The sequence below is a fragment of the Opisthocomus hoazin genome, chromosome 28, assembly GCF_030867145.1.
Source record: "Opisthocomus hoazin isolate bOpiHoa1 chromosome 28, bOpiHoa1.hap1, whole genome shotgun sequence".
In the NCBI taxonomy this organism is placed as follows: Eukaryota; Metazoa; Chordata; class Aves; order Opisthocomiformes; family Opisthocomidae; genus Opisthocomus; species Opisthocomus hoazin.
The window spans coordinates 7,087,232-7,107,261 of NC_134441.1; the positions used below are offsets into that span (position 1 = coordinate 7,087,232).

Consider the following 20,030-nt stretch of genomic DNA (forward strand, 5'->3'; position numbering starts at 1 on the left):
GGGGCCCCGGAGTGGATAAAAGCACACGGGCCAACCCCCCCGCGCTCACAGACAGGCCGCCGTGGGGGGTCGCTGCCCCCCCATTCCCCGCACATCCCCCCCCCCCAGCAGCATCCCCCACACCCTCCCCACACCCCCCAAACCCAGAGGCCGCTGGCACCGCAGGGCCAAAATCCCCTCGCCCCGCAGCCCCGGCCCCCTCCTCCTCCCCCCCCCCCGGCCCCCCCCGCAGCCGGCAGCGGGTGCCCGGTCCCCTCCAGCCGCAGCTCTCCCCTAGCCCGGATCTCCCTCCCATCGCCAAGCCGGCCCTGCAGGAATTGGGTAAGTGGAGCTCTTGCAACACAGCGTTTTTCCATCCATCGGCTGTATAACTCGGAGGGTTTTAAAGATAGCATCAGTTGGCACACTTCGCACGAAACCACCTAATTACCGACGCCTTGGAAGTGCCAAACTTTGCAAGGGGGGAGGCGAGGTTAAAAATCACAGGCGACCAACAAGTGTTACCTGTTCTGAAGTATTCAAAGCGCTGCTCTCCGCGGGAGCCGGGGGGTGGGAAGGGGGGGGGCTGGCTGCGGAGGCACCTCTTGTGCCTTCCCCGCTGACCCCCTCCTTCCCACCGAGCTCCGGGATCTGCCTGGTGCTGCTGTTCCTTCCCACCCCCCACCCCGCCCCGAGCATCTCCCATCCCGCTTCTCCTGGGCTGCGGGATGGGGTTTGCGACAGGTTTCCCCCCCTCCCCGCTGCCGCTCTCCGGCGAGAGGAGAAGGGGGGGGGGGAAGAATAAAATCTGCAGGTAAGGGCCGGTCTCTGAGCATCCCCGGGGGGGGACACGCAGGGACGGGCGCGGCAGGGGCGGGCTGCCCCCCGCTCCTTCCCGGGGGGGAGCGATCCGGGCGGGGGGGGGCTGGAGCCGGCACGGGGAGGAGCGGGTGGGGTGTGAGTGAGGAGGGGGAGAGAGACATCCCCCCACCCCCCCTGGTGCCGGGTGCCCAATGCCCCGTGTCCGGGGCGGGATGCCCGGTACTCAGTGCCCGGTACCCAGTGCGGGATGCCCGGTGCCCGGTGCGGGATGTCTGGTACCCGGTGCCCGGGGCGGGATGCCCGGTGCAGGGTACCCGTTGTCCGGTACCCGGTGCGGGATGCCCGGTACCCGGGTTGCCCGGTACCCGGCACCCGGTGCGGGATGCCCGGTACCCGGGTTGCCCGGTACCCGTTGCCCGGTGCGGGATGCCCGTTGCCCGGTGCGGGATGCCCGGTGCAGGGTACCCGTTGCCCGGCCCCGCTCTCGCCGGCCCCGCTTCCTGCTTTCTAATGTTCCATTGTGCGGAGCTTCCATTGTGACGTCTCGGCCTCGGCTCGGCTTTGTCTGTCCATATATGGGCAGCTACGTCACGGAGCGCTCCCGCCGCCCGGATAAATGGGCTGCGGAGTCCCCGGCGGAGCAGTCGGGCGGCAGCGAGGGAACCTGCGAGCGGGGCCGGTTGCGGGGGGGAGCGGGGCCGGGGAGCGAGCGGCAGAGCCGGAGAGAGAGAGAGGAGGGGTTAAATCCTCCCACCCGCTCCCACAGCCACATCTGCCAGCCAGCTCGCCCCCTCCCCCTCGAGGAAACACCACCAGGGACCCACGCAGGACCGCACCCCCCCCTCCCCTCCCCTCCCTCCCCGCGCCCCCTCCTCCTCCGCCGCCACCCCCGGCTCCCCCCCCCCCTCCTCCTCCCCCCCCCCCCCCCCCAACTTTTTCTCCTGCATGATTTCCCTCGCACGGAGCTGCCACTCGGATGTTGTTTCCTCGGGAGCGGAGCCGGGAGCCACGTTGAGCCAGCCTTTTCCTCCAGTGCTATGACAGGCAAACTACTGGAGAAGCTGCCGGGGACCATGAACACTTTGATGAACCAATTGCCTGACAATCTGTACCCAGAGGAGATCCCCAACTCTTTGAATCTCTTCTCCAGCGGCAGCGACTCGGTGGCTCACTACAACCAGATGGCCGCAGGTAAAGGGGGAAAGGGGGGGGGGGGGGGAATGGGGAGAAGGGGGGGGGAGACGGTGGGGCGAGGAGGAGGACGCTGTGGGTGTCATGGAGCCTCGGAGGGAAGGGAAGAGCTGGGGTTGGGGAGCGTCCCCGTCTTGTCCCCCCCCCCCCCGGTTCCCCCCCCCGCGCCCACCCACCGCTTTTTGCTCGGCGCGATCGCTGCGGGGCTGCGCCGAGCGCTGCTGCCGAGCCGCCGCCGCAGGTACGGGGACGGCGGCCGGGCTCCGGGGGGGGAAGGGACTGGACACGGGGGGGGACACACACACGGGGACAGCCTGGTCCCCCGTCCCCCCGTCCCCCCCCCCGTAACGCGGAGGGGCCACCCGCCTGCGCCGGGATCCGCGCCGCGGACGCGTGTGGCCGTGGCAGCCCCGCACAATCCCCCCCCCCCCCCGGGACGCGGCACCGACTTTCCCGGAGCTCGGGGTTGGGGGGGGGCACAGGTGAGCGCCGAGGGCTGGGGAGGGGGGAAGGGGGGCCGCCCCGCCTGTCCCCCCGCTCCCACCCGGAGCCTCGCCGGGCTAAACAACCCCCCCCCACCTCACCCCAGCCCCCCCCACCCCCCGTGTCTCTCCCCGCCCGGGGCTCGGTAACGGCGTCGGTGCCCGCAGCCGGCTCTGCCGAGAGCCCAGCGCTGCCGGGGGCTGGACGGGGAGGAACCTACCTGTAGCCCGCAGGTACCTCCTTCCCCCGGCCCCACCCGCGGGGGAGTCCGTGGGGTGTCCCCCACACCCCCCCCCCACACCCACCCACCGCTTCCCAGCCCGGGACCCCCCGCAGCCAGCGCCGCGGTACGCGGAGAGCGGAGCGGGGAGGGGGAAAAGCAGCGGGGGGTAGGAGGGAGCGGGGCGGGGGGGGGTCCGGTGTATCCCCGGTGCTTCCCCCCCCCCACCCCCGGGGCGGCGAGGCCCTCCCGGCTCACCCTGCCCCGCTCCTCTCGCACTTTGCAGATAATGTTATGGACATTGGCTTAGCGAACGAAAAGGCCGGTCAGGAACTGTCCTCCTACTCGGGGACTTTTCAACCCGCCCCGGGGAACAAGACTGTCACCTACCTGGGGAAATTCGCCTTCGACTCGCCCTCCAACTGGTGCCAGGACAACATCATCAGCCTGATGAGCGCGGGCATCTTGGGGGTGCCGCCGTCCTCGGGCGCGCTCACCAGCACGCAGAGCTCGGCGGGCAGCATGGGCCCGCCGCAGGGCGAGGTGGACCAGATGTACCCCGCGCTGCCGCCCTACTCCTCCTGCAGTGACCTCTACCCGGAGCCCGTCTCCTTCCACGACCCCCAGAGCAACCCCGGCCTCACCTACTCCCCCCAGGATTACCAGGCAGCCAAGCCCGCCTTGGACAGCAACCTCTTCCCCATGATCCCAGACTATAACCTCTACCACCACCCCAACGACATGGGCACCATCACGGAGCACAAACCCTTCCAGAGCTTGGACCCCATCCGCGTCAACCCGCCCCCCATCACCCCGCTGGAGACCATCAAGGCCTTCAAGGACAAGCAGATCCACCCGGGTTTCGGGGGGCTGCCGCAGCCGCCGCTCACCCTCAAGCCCATCCGACCCCGCAAGTACCCCAACCGGCCCAGCAAGACGCCGCTCCACGAGCGGCCCCACGCCTGCCCCGCCGAGGGTTGTGACCGGCGCTTCTCCCGCTCCGACGAGCTCACCCGCCACCTCCGCATCCACACGGGCCACAAGCCCTTCCAGTGCCGCATCTGCATGCGGAGCTTCAGCCGCAGCGACCACCTCACCACCCACATCCGCACCCACACCGGCGAGAAACCCTTCGCCTGCGAGTTCTGCGGCCGCAAGTTCGCCCGCTCCGACGAGCGCAAGCGGCACGCCAAGATCCACCTCAAGCAGAAGGAGAAGAAGGCCGAGAAGGGTTCGGCTGGGCAGCCCCCCGCCGTGCCCCCCGCCACCGCCGCCGCCGCCACCTCGCCCCCCGTCGCCCTCGCCCCCGCCGTCACCACGTGCGCTTGAGGGATTGCGGGGGGCGGCGCGGTGGCACCCCCATCTCCTGTTCTGCCCTCCACACCACTCCGGGGGGGGGGCCCGGGGTGGCCTCGCCCCCCGGGTTCGGGATGCCCGGGGGCTGCGCTGGGTGGGGTCCAGCCTGCCCGCACCCGGATTGACCGCGGCCAGCCGGCCCGCACCCGGATCCTGCACGCACCGGGATCGCCGGGACCCGCACTGTCCGGACCCGCACTGCCCGCATCTGGGCTGCCCGCACCCGGATCGCCCGGACTCGCACCACCCGGATCCCGCACTGCCCGCACCCGGATTGCCCGCGTCTGGGCTGCCTGTACCCGCACCGCCCAGATCCCGGCTGCCTGTACCCGCACCGCCCGGATCCCGGCTGCCTGTACCCGCACCGCCTGTACCCGCACCGCCCGGATCCCGGCTGCCTGTACCCGCACCGCCCGGGTCCGGGCTGCCCGCACCCTCCGGACCCACCCGGATCCCTTCTGCCTGCTCCCGGATTACCCGCACCTCCCGCACCCGGATTGCCCGCACCCGGCTACTCCGGCTCCAGCCTGCCCGGCTCCCCGCACCCCCGCACCTCCGGGGTCCAGCCGGCCCGCACCCAGCAAGACCCGGATCCGGGCTGCCCGGGGAGCAGATTCCCGGGATCCCCGCTGACCCGGATCCCGGAGAACCCGCATCCCAGCCGCCCCGCTCCCCCGGGGCTGGGCTGCCCAGGATCGGGCCCTCCCCGGGATCCCAGCCGCCCCGCTCCCCCGGGGCTGGGCTGCCCAGGATCGGGCCCGTCCGGCTGGGGGTGGACGGACGGAGCCGATCCGGCTCCCCCCCGCCCCGCCGGGCCTGGGGCCGTTCCCCCGCACCCCGCACCCCGCAGCACTCCCCCCCCAGCCACGCACCGGTTCCCCGCGGCCGAGGTAAGCGGGCTCGGACCCCCGGCCGGGCTGGCGGGGTGGGGGGCGGCTCTGCGGGTCCCCCGCAACTTCGGGGGGCGGCGGGAGCGACGTCCCGGCAGCAGCTTTTGGGTTTGGTGGTTTGTCTTTTTTTTTTTTTTTTCCTTTTTTTTTTTTTCAGCAGAAGGGAAATTCTTTACAGAAATGCAGGAAAAAAAAACAAAAAAGCGCCCAGTATTTTGCTGAATACTTTTTATAATGTGAGATATTTTTATTTTATTTTATTTGGTCACTTTAAAACAACCAACCAACTACGGAGGGAGAAAAATCAATTAGTCCTCTATTTTATTTTTCTTTTTTTTTTTCTTTCTCCTTCTGGTATGTGCATGTCATTGCATGACTGCTCTGATTTTTTTCTTCTTTTGTTTTAATAAAACTGTGCTCAGACATTTAAGCTAAACTAAGCAAAAATAATAATGACTTTAAAAAAAAAAAAATCTTTGTTGCCAAAAGGTCGTGCTATCCAGGTTTGGTGTCTGCATGTGAAAAAAAAAATTAAAAACATACAAAAAATAAAGAGAAGGGAAAGAATGCAGTCTAATTTATGTGAACTGAAAGGAACAACAAAAAAAAAACAAAAAACCACAATCAGGTTTAACCACACAAACCTAAGGGAATGATATTTTTTGAAAGACTTTTGTATAAAGTTGAGTACTTAGAGAAAAAAAAAATCATACCAGATGTAATATATTTTGTGGATGTTTTTATTTCTTGGATTTATAGTACCTTATACTAAGGTTAAAAAAAATTATGCTTGATATTGTGAAAAGGTGATAATTTTCACACACATTTCATTTGCTCATTTGTCACGTTGTAATGCAAATATGATAGTTAATGCATACAGCATTTTTAAGGGAAAAAATCAGAAATATTGAACTGATGTCTTGTTGTACCATTTGCACTGTGAGCAAATGCTAATGCAGTAAATATATTGTGTTTGCTGACAATCAAAAGCTGTAGTAAATATCTTTATTTTACCTTGCTTTGAAAAGACCGATGTTGGTTTGGAAAGCAAAAAAAAAAGTCTCTAATATGTAAGGGGGGTGTTCAAGGGGCTGGAAATGTGCGGGGCGGGCGCTGTGCCTCTTTGCGGGCGACTTTGAAACCTGTCTGTACATTTTTCTCCAGTGTTGTATTTTCTTAAACATCTTTTTTTCTTTTTTCTTTTTTTTTTTTGCTATGATTTTTCTTAAAAATAACCCGACCTTTTCTCAGCCCCCCCCCTTTCCTTCAGTTCTGTTCGCAGGACGGCGCGCCGAGACCAGCCGGCCAGGACGCTGGGCGACCCCGAAGCCGACCGGCTCCGTCCTCCTGTCCCCCCCCTTTTCCCAGCTGCACGGGGATGGGGCTGCACCCCGAAGCCCCCCCCCAAAACCGCCGCGTCCTTGGCTTGCTCTTGACCTCGCGTCTTCTTTTTCCCCGCTCGCCGCCGCCTTGACCCCGTCGCCATTTTGCCGGTGGCTTTGGCCAGGTCGCGTCTGTCGGATAACGGTGGGCGAAAGAGGATCGCGCCGCTCCAGCCCGTAATGCCCCCGCGCCTTTCGCCAGCCAGATCGCCCCCAGGTACCGAGCGGAGAGTGGATTTTTGCCGCGCTGGGTCGCTCCGGTTAAAAATAACCCGCCGGGATTCGGAGCCGGCGCTTGTACGGGCGCGAGGGACGGGTTGGGGACGGAGCAGGATGAGGCACTTGGACGTTTGGAGCGGGCGCACGGGTGGTGGCCTGCGATGGTTGAATCCTTCCCCAGGGATGGGGCTGGAGCCCCGGCTCTCCTGGAGCTGGAGGCGAAGGCTGGAGGATGCTGAGGGTCTGGGGGGGTCGCTTGGTCCGCGCGGGGCGGGAGCACGGGCACCCCAAAAGCTTCCCAGGGCTGGACAGCGGTGCTGGCGGCCGGCGTTGGCACCGCGGTCGTTCCCGGCGTTCCCAGGGCGTGGAGGTACCGGCACTGCCGTCGAATTTCCTGCTTTTTTGGTTTGCGGCCGCAGCCGGGCCCCGGAGGAGCCGCTGCTCCGGCCAGGCCAGGGCGGCTCTGCCCGTCCCTGCGGTTCCGCTCGGCTCCCCGGCTCGGAGAGGCTTTAATTTCGGGGAGAACCCAGGGACAGGACCTCGCGGCGTTGGGGGAATCGGCTCGGGACCCCCCAGGCACCGCGCCGGGTGGGCTCCCGCATCCCCGAGCGGATTCCCGGGTGGCCGAGCCTTTGGTGACCATCAAGACGAGGTCGGAGCGGCTGCCGGATTCGGCGCGGGGTCGGGGCGAGCTCTTCCCTCGGTGGCCCCGGCATCTCGGAGGTCCTGCGGTGATCGGGGGCTGCCCGCTGGTTTTGGTCCCCGCGGTGTCCCCCCCGGAGCCGCCACGGACACAGGCGGTGGCACGGGGAGAGCCACCGCGGCCCCCAGAATCATCTGAGGGTGCTGTGGTGGTGGTGCCCATCTCCACTTGGTGGCTTGTACTGGAAGACACTGGAGATGGTGGGCATGGCAAAGGCTGCCGGGAGAGGCCATGCCAGCATCACCACGCCACGGCAAGGAACCACCCGAGGTTGCTCCAATGCTTTGGGCTCCTTCGCCGGCGGCGAGGAAGAGGAGGAGGAGGGAAGGAGCCCACCAGGCGTCAATGGGGCATCGTGGCCCCGGTGTCGGGCTGGGGACCCGCTCTGCCGCCCGGGCGGCGGTGTCCCACCGGGCAGGACCCCCTCCGTGCGGAGCAGGAAGGTGAGGAGCACCCTTGGGTGGCAAAACGTGTGGAGCGCGTGCAGCACCTTGCACGAAAATGTTGGTTGCTACGGAAACACGGCACTTTCCATCCCTGTTCTGGGCTATCTGTGTTCTGGGGAGGAGGGAAGGGCTTGCCAGTCACGTACCAGCTCAACACAACTTGCTGCCTTTCCCTTCTCGACGGCGGCTCGGGGTTCCCGAGGAGGCCACCAACGCCTCGCTCCTCCCTGCTGAGGGTCTTCGGGCTTCGCAAGCCGGTTGTGGAAACCCAAGAGCTCTCCACGGGACGGGATTTGCTTCGGAGGAGGAGCCCCAAGAGCTGAGACCCCCGTCCCCGGGCTTGGGAGCGACGAGGACCCACGCCCAGCAGCGCCCGGTTTGCAGCCGGTACGTCTTGACGCCGCAGATGTTGGTGGGAATCCTCCTTGGTCTTCCCAACCTCCGGCCGCCCCGGCAGGACGCATCTTCTGCAGAAGCTCTGGATGGTTTCTGGAATGCCCGACCCTCGTCTCCCGCTGCGCCGGCGCCGTGCAAACCCATCCTCCTCTTCCTCTCCCTCCCTGGCCGGGCAGCAGGTCAACCCTCCGCTCTCGGGAGAGCGTTTTGGAGGAAGGGCCAAGACTCGCCCACTGGCACGGTGGGGGCAAAGCCCGGGTGGAAGATGCTCCCCAAGCCCTGCGGCCATCGGGACCCCCAGATGCCAGGACCCTGGTGTCCCAGCTCTGCCTCCCGCCACCTTCCGAGGTGCCGGCGCGGGGCATCGTGGTGCCGGCGGGAACCAGCCTTCCTCCATCCTTCCTCTTCCTCCCGTCTCGGGGTTTGCCCTGACACCCCACCAGCGCCCCGAAACCGATTCCTTCCCACCATCCAACCTCCCCTCCCCACCATCCCGGCGCTGCCGACCCTGGCGCCTTCTCCCAGTCCCGGCACTGGTTTTGTGCCCGGGGTCTGCCGGGCACCGTCCCCGCCGGCTGCCCGCCCGGGGTCTGCCCCCCGCCCCGCTCCTTCTCGGCTCATCCCTGTCCTCACCAGTGCCGGGAACACCTTCCCAGTTTAGCATCCTCCTCCCCGGCTGGAATTACCGCCCTGTTTACCTCCACCTGCTAATTGATAAAGCCAACCTTGGCGCCCGGCCCGGGGGCCTCCTCCCCTCGGCCCCGTGCGGGGGCACGTGCCGTCAGCGGGACCCCCACCGCGACGTCACCGCGGGCTGGCCGTGGGGGTCCCGGGCACCCCAAACTCGGGGGGGTCTGGCTTTGGGTCACGGCTGGTGGCGGCTGGTGGCCGATGGCTGCTGGCGGTGGCCAATGGCAGCTGTTGGGGACGCTGCTGAGGACAAGGGGGGTGTTTTGGGGTCCCCAGCACGGCTTTGCTGCCCCTGCTGCCCCCGCAGCCCGATTCGGGGGGCTTTCTCCCCAAAACCGGGGGGCTCCTGCCCTTCCCACGGCGCTGCGCGTCCCTGCTGCCCGGCTCTCGGCTCTCCCCGGCCGGGGCAGCCCTGTCCCTGTCCCTGTCCCTGTCCCTGTCCCTCCCCGCGCCCTCGCCCACCCCCGGTGCCCCCCCCCAAAACCCCCCGCCCGCCCCCGCGGTCCCGGTTTTGGGGGGGGGGGCGCGGTGCTTTCACTCCGCCGCCCCGTTCCCGGGGTCTGCACCGAAACCGGAGGATTTTCAGTGGTTTTCCCCCCCAGACCCGGCTCCGGGCCCCCCATTGCCGTGCCCCGTGACGTCACGCCCCCCTCCGACGTCACCCCCGGCGCGGCACGCGGCGGGTTAACGCTGCCCCGTCCTCCCGCCCTGCGGCGGCGCTGCCGGAAGGGGCGGGGCGGAGGCGGCGGCACTTCCGGGAGCGGCGCGGGACGATGAGCTGGTGAGTGCGGGACCCCCGGGCCGGGCCGCGCCGTGCTCCGCTCCCCGCGGGACCCCCCGGGACCCGCCCCGGCACCGGCCTGGGGCTCGCCGTCACCCCCGGGGCTCGGTCCAGCTCGCTGCCGAGCTCGGCCCGCCGCGCCTCGGCGTCTCACCGCGGGCGCTGCCGGGGCTGGCGGCCTAGGGGGGCCCCGGTGTAGGCCCCGAGCAGGCCCCGGGGCTGGGCCGGGCTTGGGCCCTGGGCTTGGCCCCGGTGCTGGCTGGGCTTGGCCCCGAGCGGGCCCCGGTGCTGGCTGACCTGGGCCCGGTGCTGGCCCCGAGCGGGCCCCGGTGCTGGCTGACCTGGGCCCGGTGCTGGCCCCGAGCGAGCCCTGGTGCTGGCTGACTTGGGTCTGGAGCGGGCTCCGGAGCCGGCCGGGCTTGGCCCCGGTGGTGGCCCAGGAGCGGCCGGGCTTCGGCCCAGTGCTGGCGCCGAGCAGGCCGCGGTGCTGGCCGGGCTTAGGGCCCGGTGGTGGCCCCGGTGCTGGCCGGGCTTGGCCCTGGTATCCGCCCCGGGACTGTGTCCGCAGGCCCACGTGCGGTCTGTGGGTGCCTAAGGGGTGTGCACCCAACGGACCCCTCGCCTGTGCCCCCAGCAGCTGCTGCCCGGCCAGCACCAGGGCCGCGGCAGGCCCAGCCTTCAGCCCGGGTGAGGGGGGCACAGGCTGAGCCCCTGGACCCCTACTGCTCCCCTGTGCCTGGGCGCTGCTGCGGGGTGAAGGGTTCGGTGCGGGGTGGGCCCAAAGGTCCCCTCTGACCTCGGTGGGTCCGTGGGGCTGAAACGCTGTAAAGCTGCCTTTGACGCCATTAAAGTGAAGCTTCTTTGGTTTAAAAAAAAAAAGAGTTCCCACGTGTGTTTGAATCGAACTGGAGAAAGGCTCCGTTCGCGTACCACGGGGCCACTGGCGTGCTGCTTCTGTGCGTCTCCCCACTGCCTGTTTAAATTAATTATGTTAGGAGTTCATCTTGACTGCTGTCTGCAATTTCTCATCCCGGATACCCACGCAGAGCCAGCACCATTGTGAGAGGTGAAGGATGCAATGGTGGAAGGAGAAGGCGGCGTTCCCCTTGCCGGGCGGTCTCAGGTTCACTTTGTCAGGGCAGGCACCGGGTGAAAATTGGAGATTTTTGGGGGATTGGGGAAGTTGTGTTCTGGAAATATACTTCAACAGTATAACGATGGGCGCGCAGGTACCTGTTAAATGGGGCCTTTTGCTTAAAAATACACCCTTATCCACCAGGTTCACCTTTGTTCTGCTTTACTCATCTCAGAGCAGCTATGATTACAGACGGCGCTGGCTAACGAGGGTCTCGGAGCTGCCTTGTGCCCGGGCTGCCCTCGTGAGCCCTGCGGGCAGCACGGCCCGGGGGCTGCTTTCGGATGGCTCCGGCCGGTGGAAGAGACCTGCTCCGCTCTCCTGGTCCGGGAGGAGCCGCAGAGCCGAAAACGTAAGAAATAAATATTCCCTTCACGTGATGGATGTGGAATAATTGAGGTGCAGGGCGGCAGCGCTTCCCCTCTGCGCTTCCCAGCGTCGCTGGGCCACGCTGCTGCCGGGGGACCGTGGCTTGTGGCGTCTGGTGGCTTCCCTGCAGTACACGGGGCTTTTGCTGGGAGATTGAGCGGCTTTGCTTTTTGCAAAGCAATAAAAGGTCATTGCTGGAGGGAGGGGGGGGGCTTGCTGCTCTGCTGCAGTCTGAGTCTCCCCTTTCTTCCCCAGCAGCGTCAGCCCTTCGGCGTGCCGTGGCTCCGCTGACGTGCGAAGGCGAGGGGCTGGGCCCCCGCGGGGCCGTGGCAGCGTGTCAGGGACACAATCGCTCTCAGTTCGGCCCGGCCGGCCCCGCCAGCCCTCCCGGCCGATAATTCCCGCAGCCGCGCGCCCCGGGTGAATCGCCCTATTCACGGGGGGGCCGGAGGTCAGCGCCCGGCTGGCAGGGCCCCGCTCGGCGTGACGTCCGGCGGGCTGCCACGGCGAGGGGTTACGCTGCCCGCCGGCAGCGCTGACAAATGCCGGCATCCGTGCCGTGCGGGGGCAACCGACTGTGCTGGGGTCGTGTCCTGCTCCTCAAACGTCAGAGGAAAGCCTGCCTGTCCCCGATGCCGCGGCTCTGCCCTCCCCGCCGAGGCAGCGAGCGCGGGAGGTCGCTTTGTGCGGCAGAGCGTGTTTGCTTAGTTTGCACGTGCGTCCCTCGCCGGCAACGGGCACCGTTAGACCCGGGCAGCGTTGGTTAAACCCCCTTTTTGCAGGGGTGGGCTGTCGCCGCTGATGAAGAGGACGGAGCTTCATCCTCAGCTCTGCCCTGCGGATCGTGCTGGGGAAGCGGCACAGAACTGCCTCCGATTTTGCTTCGGCACGCTCGTTACCTTGGTTAATTTTTCAGGAAGGCCTGTGAGATCCCTGGAGATGACAGGGCAAGGAGGCTGTTTGCAGGCGGGGCGGTAGCTGCCGTGCTGGATCGTGCGTGGTTAATCCTTTGCTCTCCCTCGCTCTTTGCGAGCGGGTGGCAGGTCAGGGCTCTGCGCTGCGTCGGGACTGGGAACGCAGCAACGCCCGTTGCACCAACACAGGAAGACTTTGCTCCGGAGAGTAAAGGGTCACCCGCTGGTGACAGAGGCTGGATTAAACCCCCAAATTCCCGACTCTTGCACCTAGGCAACTAGGCAGTGCTGTTTTTCTAGGCTAAGCTTTATTTAGAGCAGGAGTAGGCTTGTTTTGGGAAACAGCCTTGCATGGACAGACGAGATGGTTTCTAAATTTTGGCGGAGCTCGGTGGCTTCCTTTCGGCTTTATGCTGTGGATTGGGGTCTCTTGAACGCATCCGCATCCCCCTCTCCCTCACCACTCACCTGCGGCCGCGTGTTTTGGAGGAGAGGGTGGAAAATACTCCAGCAGTTACCTTGGCCATCACTCCTTTTAAAAAAATAAAGAGAAATAGAGTGATGGCTTTTACTATATCGTCACCCTCAGTTGCCACAAGCGTCCACTTTGTGACCCTCTGAAGGGTTTTTAAGGGTTTTGAAGCCGTATAAAACCAAATGCTGCCGCAGCTCGCAGCCAGACTCCCAAATACCTCCCCTCTCCGTTTCCCAGCTCCTGCAGGTGATTTAACGAGCGGGAGCAGGGTTTTAGTAGTGTGACAGCTCGATATCCAAGAGCTGCCTCTCGGCACCGCTGCAACAGCTGGTATTTACTGGGAGAAAAAAATATGTGAAGCAAATGTTGATAGTGAGGCAGTGCGAAGCACGTGTTCTCTCGTTGCGCTGCGGCGTATTAGTGGTGCGCAGGGGGGGTTGCCGTTGCCGGACTGCGAAACCATATGCCTCTTGGCAGGGAGCTCTCGCTGAGTGGACTGAGGAGCTGGCATCGAGCTGAAGCAGGGAGTGGAACCGTGTGGTTGGGCAGCGTTTAACTCCCCAGACCTTTGTCGGATGCGTTCCAGAGTTGGTGTGAATGTGTTTTTGGAAATATCCGGGGATGGAGGTGAAGAAGAGGAGGCTGGAGCTGGGCTGCGTGTCTCCAAAAGGGCTGGGTGGATTTCTGCCTGCTAGCGAGGGAAGAGGGGAGCGCGGGGAGGCGGCGGGCGTAGCTGGGTTGTAGCGTAAGAGTGGGTTTGTTGGTTATTCATTTTGTTTTCCGTGTTTTGGAGCTGTGCTGTGGCCACGTTGGGCAGGTGCGATGCAAACACAGACCAAGGCGCCGTTTCCTTTCCGGTGAATCAATATTGATATTTTTCGGAGCCCAAATCGCAGCCCTGTCGTGGTCAATGGCAACGCTCCCCCTTCTCTCTGGGTTTCAACGACACCGGGATTCGCAGATCAGCACGGGATGAAATTAGATCGGGTGAAGCAACTGGATACCGAAGCGGGGAGCGTGCAGCTCCCAAACGCCTCCCCGCACGGCGCTGCCGCGTGTGGCACCCGTGCGAGGCGGTTTGCACGTCCCAGAGGTATTGTCGCAGCGAAACCGAAACGCTGGCGTGCCCTTCTGCGAGCCGGGCGCACCTTGGCTCGCCGCGGCATCTCCCGGCGTGGAGCAGCCGGCAAGAGCCGCTCGCCACGTCCTCCGCCGCGGTGGGAGATCGCGGCACCCGGCGTGGTCTTCGGAGCGTGATTAGCACGTGGTTGTTTCTTAATTATTATTTTTTCCGCCTTCTTTGTGCAGGTAGCTAAAAAACAGTGTTATAGTTGAGCCACAACCGTGTTTCACAACCATGCTTAAAATGGATATTTTTGTAGCATAGTCAGGGCCTAAAACAGCCTTGCAAAATTCTGCTCGCCCACGCGCCTGGCGTGAGTAATTTTCTTTTGATGGGTGAGTAAAATATCATTATTTTTTTCATGCTCATCTTGGAATGGGTGGGAGAGTAGATTCTGACATTATTTTTGATTTGCTTAACACTGACACTGCGCTTGGCTCCGTGCAAGATGCAGAGATACGAGCGGCCCCTGCTCCGAAGAGCTCGCCGACTGCGGGCGCGCTTCTCCGCTGCCAGAGTTGAGGAAGGTGCCCGGTTTGCCCGGGCTGACCAAAACCAGCAGAAAATGGTTGTTTACATCTTCTTTTTCCCTTCTCCCCTGCTGCGGGGGCTCGCCCTGACACCCGTTTGTGGCTGAATGCCTTCGGGTTCATAGGGCCGGGGTTGAAACGCGGGTGGGAGCGCCCGCCCGCGGGGATGGGTCCCGAGGGACCGTACCCCCACGTCGCTCCCCTCCCTGCCTCCCCTCGCCCCGTGACCTCCCCTCTCGTCTCCACCGGAGAGAAAACCCAAACCAGAATTTGGCGCAGAGTCTCCCTCGACATAAGCTGTTTGTGATCCGTTTGAATAATTTTTTCCTTTTTTTGCCTTCGCGCTGTGTTTGGAGCGGTTGCTATGAGTTCCTGCGAGGCGGGGGGAGCGGGGTGGGACGGTGCATGCAGTTTCCATGGACACGATGTAGTACAGCGAGGCATCCGGAGCGATGCTCGAGATTAATGTCTAACCCGCGACTGCCTTCCTGCTTTTCTCACCTGGGCAGGGCTGGGATCCCCCCCTGGCTCCGGGGCAGCCCGCACGGCCACCGATTCACAGGTTTTGGTGATTTTGAGGGAGCCCGAAGTCGCGAGACCCATGGTCCAGGTTCCCAGAGTTGGTTTGCACGAGCGCAGCACCGTGTGCCCTGCCAGCCTCCGCCGCCTTGCCTCTCCGCAGGTCCTGGGCAGCCTGCCTCCAGCTCTTGTTAGGACTCGGGAGCACTAATGAGATAATTAGTCCTGTTTCAGCAGCTGCCGATGGTGGTCGCAGCTGCTCTTGAACTTTCAAGGTGCTCTGGCTTTCGTATGCCCCATTGGGGAAAGCTCACTCAAATGCACTCCATAACGGTAATGAGGAAGTGGAAGTTATTTCGTCGGCGTTCGCATCCTTCCTCGGATGCTCCCGACCTTCCCGTTGATGTCTGCAGGAGCGCTTTGACCTCTCCCGGCAGCAGACAGGTCTCCTGGCTGCAATCCCACCTCGAGCCGAGCCCTCTCCCGAAGCAGGAGCTTGGCTCAGCCCGGGCGCAGGGAAGGGCTCACCGCCGAGCAGAGCCGGGCTTGGGGAAGGGCCCCCGACCATCGCGGGGGGAGTTTCTGGGGTGGCTTAGGGCCGGTTTTTGGCTTCGCAGAGGATCAGGGTGGTTTTGTAGAAGTCCTCGGCATGCCACGTGCCAACATCTTTGGGGAGACCGGCCTCGGAGGGTTGGGGTCAGCACTCGCAGCGTGGGAGGCTGGGTGTCGTCCTCCTGGCTGCAGGCAGAGAGAGGTTTCTTTCCGGTGAAAGAATTGAGATTTTTTGGTGGAAATTCAACGAGTGAAAAGCCCTGGCGGAAATCCAGGCTGCCATGGCTTGCTGGCGCTTGGGGTTTCAGTAAAAAAAAAAACAAAACACAACAAAAAGACCTGAAACTTTCCACGGGAAGCGGGCACTTCTGGCAGAACCCGAGTTTAGCTGGCGGTCTGTCGGCAGTGGTGTGAGCGACAGAGCCCGGTCGTTACCACCGCTTCGTGCCGCCCCGAGACCCACGGGTCGCTGGCGAACGCCGCCGGCGGCAGAAATCCCGGTTTTGATGGCGCGCGGTGGCCGGAGACCCGGCGTCACTTTTCCACGGCGTTTGGGTAATGAACCTCCAGCACGCGGGGTGAGCGAGCGCGTTGCCCCGGCGCTCCCTGCCCTGCTGATTCTCTGTCCGTCTGTCCGTCCCGCCTTCCCTCCCTGCTGCCCGGTCCGGCAGCAAGCGGCTCGGCATCCCCAGGGGCAGCGGCTTATCGGCTGGGGGTGGAAATGCTCCGTGCTTATCTGCGAGGGGGTCTCCCGGGGCCTGATGCGGGGTCACAAAGCGATGTTCGGATGAGAAAAGGGTCGCGTCCCCCCCGTGAATCATCGCCCTGCGGACACTCGCAACGCCGGCCGGGCTCCCCGGCCTCCCCGCCGCCAGCTCCGGGCTGGAGATGGAGCCGAGGTTTGATGCCCCGCTCAGTCCAACGCGGCAAAGGGACTGTCGCCTCCCTAAATTAGCAAGGATTTAGTCTGATTCACGGCAGCAATTCCTGCGTGCCTTCGTTTCAGGGGACCGGCGGAGAGCGGGAGCTGCGTGTTTGAAACTCCGGCTCCCCGCAGACCTCACTGCGCCGCGTTCCCCCCCTGCCCACGAGGTTTGTTTGCAACTCTCCTGTGCATCCAGAGGAGAATGAGCCGCTGTGGTGTGCGGCCCTGGGTTTGCACATGGAAAAGCCAAGTAAATATATGACATTGCTGGGGAAACTTCAGAGAAAATTAGCCACAGCTTCTCCCACCTTCCCCTCCCTGGGGTTCCTGAGCATCCCCGAGTAGAAGCTCGCAGGATTCTCTCCACCCACACTTTTTTTCCTACTTTAAGCTCTTCCCACCCCTTCCCTGCAGCGCTTCAGCCCCCTCCCTCCCAGCTGAACCCCACCGCTTCCCCGCGCTCCGGGCGAGCTCCCCGGGGCCGGTGCGGGTGGCTGGGCCGGGCGGGGGGCCGGGCTGCTCCCCAGCCCTGCGGCGCGGGGGGACCGGGTGGGAACGCTACGGCTGTGACTCAGCGCGCTCGCGCTCTTCAGGAACAGGATTTCAAGGGATTTCACACCCCAAACACAACCCCAGCTTTCTCTCGCTCAGCAGAAATGAGAGATCAAAAACATGCACCGATTCTGGTGTGCCTTCGGTGTGTGGACCCGTGCTCAGCTTTTAAGGTAACGGTGATCACGGTGCCAGGCCGGTAATCCGTGGTGGTAAAAGATACCGACCCATCTCTCTCCAGCTTGTTTGCATTATGCCTGTTGGACATCTTCTAAACAGGATAAAACACCCAGCAGCTCTTAATTTTTAAGCAAATGCTCATAACCTCGCTGGATCAGGCACGTGTCGTCACCCCAGGTCGCAGGCTGGGACGTGGAGGGGCAGAAATCCCCGGGGCAGCTCGCTGTCGTGTTTTGGGGCACGGGGTGTACCCCTTTGTTTTACAAGCTCACGAAGATCCGTACCTCTCGTCTTTTTTCCTTCCTTACTGCTTTTGTTCCTGCTTATGTATCTTTCTTTTCCCCCCCTCCCCAGAACCATATTAAAAGGCAAAGGTTCAGAAACTGGGAGGATTATCTCAAATTGTGAAACAGCAACAGCAACAACATAAATTGGTGAATAGACGTTACTTGCACGGGGTTATTTTTTAGAGGTTTTACCGAGACAGACATAATTAGCCAACTGGCATCACGATGCTAATAGAGATATTTACTGCTTCAAAGTGTGTTTGCAGCGCTCTGAAGCGCTCCAGTGACTTGCTTTTGTTCTGGAAGAAAGTAACTGGGATTATTTTATTTTTTTTTCCCCTTCCCCTCTGCGGTGCAGCGGAGATGGGGGACAGGACGGGACCCCCTGTGCTCCCCACTGCCTTCCCTCGGCTGCTGCCTCCGACATCACAGCTTTGCCCTGCCCGTTCCCTCATCCCCCTTTTATTACCGGAATTGCCTTGATTTAACCCCGCTTGCCAGCGGGCAGCGACGGTTGGGATTGCTTCTCTAAACAACCCGCGTCGGCAGGGTTGGGGACAAGGGAGAGGGGAAGGTTGTGTGCAGGTGATGCTTTAATCGCCCTTCAAATTGTGCTTTTCCGCTAGGAACCAGCCTAGCTCCGGCTCGAGCCCTGTGCTTCTCCCCGCGCTGCCGGAGATTGCCCAAGCCGCCATGGCCCGTCGTGCAAGCTGGTTTGTCCTGGGGTAGCTCGCTCCCCTGGCTAGAGACAGCATCTTTCTCTCCTCCTTCCACTGAGATAGGTTGATGCCATCACTTCCAAAAACATCGAGTGACGGCACCTGGCTGCGGATGGGACAGCCTGTGCCTGTGAGAGTAAGGGAGGGGCCTCACTTTAGTTTATATTTGACCCATGTAGGAAAACACAAAGAAAAAATCCTTATTTTTTTTCGCTTTCTTCCTGTAAGGCACCACACCCCCAGTTATTGACAGGGTAATTATACACCAGGCGAGTGTTTGTTTATAAAAGAAGTGTGATTCACGGCTGCCAGGCCTGCCACAGGAGCTGGAAAGGGTTAACAACCTAAAATTATATCGGTCTGACCGGAGAACCATAAACAGGAAGCTCTCCAGAAAAATTTAAATTTAAACCTGGTGACTCAGGTTGCTCCCTGAGCCACTCAGGAGGTAGGCACGGGTTGCAGCCCCGGCTTATTACCGGTGGCTAATTACACCGTTGGTTTGAAAACAGCGGTGACGATGGGCAGAAGCGGGGCTGGGAGGGCTGGGGTTGGCGGATAATCTTGGTTTGGCGTCGTCCGCGCGGACGGCGTGTCGCTTCGTCGCGGCTCCCATCGCGTGGCATCGCCTGTAGCTGGGTTTTGCAGCGTGTTACGCTGCTAAAAAGGTTTTTACTGGATTCCAGTTGTCCCATGGAGGAGCAGCCGGAGCAGCAGCCACGTGTTTGCTGCCCAGCAGTGAGGAAAGCGGTGTGACCAGCCGCCAAGCTGGAGTCCTAAAATGCCTGTTGGTAGGTTGGTGTGAGAATTTGGGCTGGTCCAAGGGGCACTCGGGCCCCTTCCCAGGAAGCGCCAGGTGCGGATTTGGGACGGGGTGCCGACCGATGAGCTAGAGGCATCCTCACGGTGAGGCATCTCTGGGAAAAGATACCTGCATCTCGTCACGGGACCAATTTTTCCCTTTTAGTTAAAGTGGTATGATGCAGAAAACGTTGGGAGATTTTGGATGAGATGCTTGAACCAAGCAGCACCTCTTTAACTTAATTAAATACGTTGAAAATGGCAGTTGAATTCCTGGATTTTTATGATGCTGGTGGGTGAAAGAAATCCAATTATTTTCAGGATGGCTGCATGGCTGTAACCAGCTGACCCAGCCACCCTGACATATGTTGTGTAATTTATTTGGAGTACTCTTCACCTTTGAGCTAGCTCTCGTGGGGAAAATCATTCAGGTAACCCAGATTTTACTAGCAACCATATTAAAGATTTTAAGAATGAAGGCTGTTCCGCTGGCAGGTGAGCCGCTCCTGCAGCTGTGGTGTCAGAGAAATCCTCTGAAGCAGCTCACAGCTCCAGACACTCGGGTTGTTGCTTTTTTTAATATCCTCTTTCTAAATATTTACAGGGTTTGGGGTTTTATTTATTTATTTATTCCCCCCCCACCTTCCCTTTCAGGTTTGTTTTTAAACATAGCGTGTTCTTCAGCCGTTTATTTTGCTAAGGAAGGCCTGGAGCGTCTCTTGCATTTATTTGACTGGGTGGGAGGGTGGGGAAAGGGCCGTGCAGCGCCTGGAGATGGAGGTGCTGGCCTCAGCGGAGACGCCGGCTCTCGGAGGGGGAGCACGCTGCGCAGAAAGGGGTGCTGCTCCCCGGGGTCCAGCCCTGCTCACCCCAAAACCCATCCCCGGGGACGAGAGCCGCGGGTCTGGGCTGCTCCAGGCCAGCAGCGCTTGCTGACACGTTCCCTCTTCTCTCTTTTCCAGGATACCGTTCAAGATCGGGCAGCCCAAGAAACAGATTGTACCCAAGACAGTGAGTAAACCGGTTCCCCCTTTTTAGATCCAGCCTTCGATCATGTGGCTGATGAGTCAGGCCGGCACTTTGACTCGTCCCATTTTGCGAGCGTGCGCGCGCGCGTGGGAGGGAGAAGTGAGCGAGCAGAACCTGTTGCCGCGTGTGACCAGCGCTCGGCTCCTCGTGCGAGGAGTGAGGGGGAGCCCCAACCAGGGAGAGTATTTTGGTTTGGGATCTGTTTCTTATTTTTTGGGGGGGGTGGGGGGGATGAGGGGAAGAGCTCTTTTGGTCTGGCACAGTTTTCCTCGGAGATGGCTGAACGGGCTTCCTTCCTTCCTTCCTTCGTTCAGCAATGGCTTGTTTGTTCATCCTTTCTGAGCAGATGGAGGAGGAGGAGT

At 62.2% G+C, this 20,030-nt stretch overlaps 2 protein-coding genes across 5 annotated transcripts in view; both read left to right on the top strand.

Annotated features, from left to right (window-relative positions):
• The first annotated feature begins 225 nt into the window (after nt 1–225).
• On the top strand, nt 226–4,120 carry EGR3 (early growth response 3). 3 transcript variants are annotated; one of them, XM_075444809.1, is made up of 3 exons: nt 226–321; nt 1,835–1,992; nt 2,982–4,120. In XM_075444809.1, the coding sequence occupies exons 2-3, from the start codon at nt 1,839–1,841 to the stop codon at nt 4,022–4,024; spliced, it is 1,197 nt and encodes a 398-aa protein (XP_075300924.1). In that variant the 5' UTR covers nt 226–321; nt 1,835–1,838; the 3' UTR covers nt 4,025–4,120. The 3 variants fall into 3 exon arrangements, with proteins under 3 accessions (XP_075300924.1, XP_075300923.1, XP_075300925.1); XM_075444808.1 differs by lacking the exon at nt 226–321 and having other exon boundaries at nt 1,431–1,992; XM_075444810.1 differs by lacking the exons at nt 226–321; nt 1,835–1,992 and adding an exon at nt 2,157–2,233.
• A 5,376-nt stretch (nt 4,121–9,496) lies between these two features.
• The window catches only part of BIN3 (bridging integrator 3), a 41,643-nt gene continuing 31,109 nt past the window's right edge, over nt 9,497–20,030 (top strand). The window contains exons 1-2 of one of the 2 annotated variants that reach the window (XM_075444752.1): nt 9,497–9,558; nt 19,602–19,650. In XM_075444752.1, the coding sequence (XP_075300867.1) occupies nt 9,551–9,558; nt 19,602–19,650 (57 nt within the window). In that variant the 5' untranslated portion in view covers nt 9,497–9,550. Of the gene's footprint in view, nt 9,559–10,837; nt 11,046–19,601; nt 19,651–20,030 lie in introns of those variants that run through there. The other variant, XM_075444751.1, reaches the window with a different exon arrangement.